A 3,157-nucleotide genomic window follows, 5' to 3' on the forward strand; every position below is an offset into this window, starting at 1 on the left:
GACTGAAGAAGGCGGAAACGTCTGCGGCTGCCCTCTCAGGCCGCGTCCTGTGCGGCCCAGTCGTGTGGCAAACAGTTTACATCGCGGAATTCACGTGCACACCGCATCACGTGCTGGGCGCAGCGTATATTTGCGTCGCAGGGGAGAATGCGGCAGCGTCCCTCCTTCTTCTTTTCACGGGTGAACAGGCGGCGGGTGTTCTGCCTCTTTGCACCTCAGCGAATTGCGGCGCAAAATGCCACCGCGACGAGGCAGTCAATTTCGCCGTGAGTGGGTGATATCTACGTGTGACTACGCACACACGGAGTTGTGGGGATCCGAATGTCATGTGCAATACGAGAAGAAGAGAGACACCTCGTCGCAGTTGTTGTGTGTGCTGCGTAATTTGCACGGTTTGCCTAGGGGGATCTAATTTGCCCTCGTTGTTTGTGTGGGAGGTGTGCGCCGCGTGCCGTGTGTGTGGGTGGCCCTCTCTCTCTCTCTCTTTTGTTGTTGCGGCTGTGTGGGGTCGTGTCTCTGCCCGTTTTTTTAAAAATAATTTCATTCTCCCTTTTGACTGCTGGTTGAGTATTGTGCTGCAGTTCAACTCAAGTTAACCACCACGAAGGAAAACTTGTCTGAGAAGACGCGAGGCGGAATTTCACGGCACCGAGGAGCCCCCGCACAGCGTCGAAGGGTGGAAGGAAGAGAGCGCGAAGAGGAGGAAAGGGGAAGACGACCGAGGCTGGAGGGACTCTACGAATCCGTCTTTGATGCAACGTGGAGTCACGTCGTGGGATTTCCCGAGGGCGAAGGGGAAGACATGGTGGTGCGAATGGAGGTGAGAGAGGGCCAACGGCTACAAGAGTTATGGGAGTACACGCAGACTGTGCGTACTTTTTTCTCAGTGGGTGGTGAGGAGCAATTCCGTCCACCACGCCCACGACTCATGATCCTTTCCTCTGAAAAGCGATGGCCGTACTCGCTGGAGCATGCAATACGTATTGCCGACTGCTGCATTAACATTGAGGTGCATCGGGTGTAGAAGATCGTCGAGGGCGATCTAAAAGGAGTGTTTCCCCCTACAGAGAGAGAGACACCTAAAATGGGGCGTCGTCTTTTGATTGGAGCCCCCGGGATAGGGACGTCAATGGCGGCTGGCTCCTACCTCCTTTACCAGCTGCTGCACTACGACGCCACGAAGCTCCATGTGGTTGTGTTCTGCTTTGGAAGGGGTTTCGCATACTTGTTTGACAAGAGGACACGAACGGTGACAATATACGTGGGTGAGAGTAATATTGGAAGGGCTATGATAAATTTGGCTGGGAGTGGAATGAAAGGGTATATTATCATCGATATGGCAATACATTTTCAAGAGCCATCGAATGATGTTGTGCCCTCCCCTGAGTGGGGCATCATTATGTTGTCGTCCCCGAACGAAGATAACTTCAAAGCATGGACGGAGCAGGCGGAGTATTGGAGAAGGATGCACATGCACATGCATGACGTCGGACCGATTCCACGATGCATCTTTCAATTCAATGAGTATAAGGACCGCGTGGAGGAAATCGATAACGTCCTGGAAGGTATCGACGCTTCAAATGCTGTACATTATGGGATGATTGGAGGTGTGGAAGAGTGGCCCTCGAATGACGCACCTTACAAACTTGTGAAAGCTGTCAGAGCAATAACACAAGGCGGTCTTGAGGAGTTTGTTAACCTGCCGGTCTGTTTTTCCATTGAAAGCAAACTAATTGGAAGGTTGCTCGAGGTGGATGAGGAGAATGGCATTATTTTTCGACTATTGAAGTGCAGAAAAGAATTATTGGCAGACGCTTCGGAGCGGTATACTCCGAACGCATTCCTGCGTAGAGGCTTTGTGAAAAATATAATGCCGGACCTCAACGGGTTGCCTCCACCAGGACGTCGTCGGCGACAGAGATGTGTGCTGCAATCGAACCCCGAAAAGCATCCAAGCAGACCCGTTGCATTAAATACGTACCGAAGAGCAGAAGTTTTCCGCTTGTGGACGGCTTTTTCTTCGTTGGTGCACCGCGGAGGACGATGGTTGCGGTGCAGGTGAGACGGCGAGGGCTGAGCATGGCACCCAAGCCAGCACGGTGAGGCAGTTCAACAATTTTCTACGGAGTTATTTTAATGACTGGGAAACTTTTGCGGAAGGCTTGTCGTGGGAGATTATTTACGTGCAGCATGAGGGCAGTACGGTAATACACGCGTGGCAGCAATGCGTTGTCGTCGCGCACGCAAATGCAACGGGCAGCAATGAACGTGAGGACCCTCAGGCTATTGCGGCATTTTGGAATCAGCAGGTGCGTCAGTGCCAGGTAGCGGTATCAGCTGAAAATTTCAGAAGTGAACGACAAACCCAACGTGGGCGGCAACCAGAGGGAGAAGGAAAAGGAGGAGGGGAACAAGCAGCTTGAGTTTACTGGTGAAATATTTTAGGGAGTATGATATATTGCTAAGTGTGTTTGTGTGTGGGTAGGAGGCGTAATTAGGGACTCGCTCTGCCGTGCGCCAAATGATTATTATGGCCAGCGCTACCACAGCAGCACTTTTTTTTTGTTGTGGTTGTGTTGTGGTTGCGAGTAAAATTGCGTGGGGAATGATGGCGCCTTGTGGGTGTACGCTGGCAGTATTCCATTGGTGATATCCCCTCGCTGTTCCCAGTTTGTTACTGCAGAGAGTTTGGGCGAGAGGATAAGTTTTGCATGCTGAGTGGGCTCACAGGCGGGAAAGCAAATGCGGCGCCTACCACAGCCCAGAGGTCAGGGGCAAACCGAATTATTGTGATTGCTTTTGCGTCTTGGCGTGGTGTTTTTCTCTTTTGTTTTTTGGGTGCCATCGTTTTTGGTTGGCGTGCCGCTCCAATGGGGGATGCCGCATGCACCGCTGAGAGCCTCGAGCAAACGCCGTTGGCGTCTCTCTTTTGTTGGGTTGCCGTCCTGGGCGCATGCGCCTGTTCCGTCTTGGTCGGGCTGCACGCACTGACCGGGCAGCCTGAGACTACGGCTGCGCTGGCGTCGCCCTCGCTTGTGAACGGAGCGAAGCAGCAGGAAAGGGGGCTGCCGCTATTATTTCGCTAGGGTTTATTTTTAGTCGTTTTTTATTTATTTTTGTTATTTGTTTTTTTTTTTAAAATTATTTAGTCGTCCCC

At 52.0% G+C, this 3,157-nt stretch overlaps 3 protein-coding genes across 3 annotated transcripts in view, besides 1 other annotated feature; all 3 read left to right on the forward strand.

Moving 5' to 3' along the window:
• TraAM80_02348 (uncharacterized protein) overlaps positions 1-278 on the forward strand; it is a gene marked incomplete at both ends in the record, with an annotated part of 342 nt that extends 64 nt beyond the window's left edge. Inside the window, one exon of the mRNA XM_029379353.1 lies at positions 1-278. This exon is cut by the window's left edge and continues 64 nt beyond it. Coding sequence (XP_029240836.1) covers positions 1-278 — 278 coding nt within the window.
• An 851-nt stretch (positions 279-1,129) lies between these two features.
• On the forward strand, positions 1,130-2,062 carry TraAM80_02349 (retrotransposon hot spot (RHS) protein; the record flags this gene model as incomplete). Its single annotated transcript, XM_029379354.1, has 1 exon — positions 1,130-2,062. The coding sequence occupies one exon, from the start codon at positions 1,130-1,132 to the stop codon at positions 2,060-2,062; it is 933 nt and encodes a 310-aa protein (XP_029240837.1).
• A 494-nt stretch (positions 2,063-2,556) lies between these two features.
• Positions 2,557-2,585: a microsatellite.
• A 126-nt stretch (positions 2,586-2,711) lies between these two features.
• TraAM80_02350 (uncharacterized protein) lies at positions 2,712-3,086 on the forward strand (the record flags this gene model as incomplete). Its single annotated transcript, XM_029379355.1, has 1 exon — positions 2,712-3,086. One exon carries the CDS (start codon positions 2,712-2,714, stop codon positions 3,084-3,086), a length of 375 nt encoding a protein of 124 aa, XP_029240838.1.
• Positions 3,087-3,157: the final 71 nt, after the last annotated feature.

This window comes from Trypanosoma rangeli, assembly GCF_003719475.1.
Source record: "Trypanosoma rangeli strain AM80 chromosome Unknown Tra_15.4_contig_00052, whole genome shotgun sequence".
Lineage (NCBI taxonomy): Eukaryota > Euglenozoa > Kinetoplastea > Trypanosomatida > Trypanosomatidae > Trypanosoma > Trypanosoma rangeli.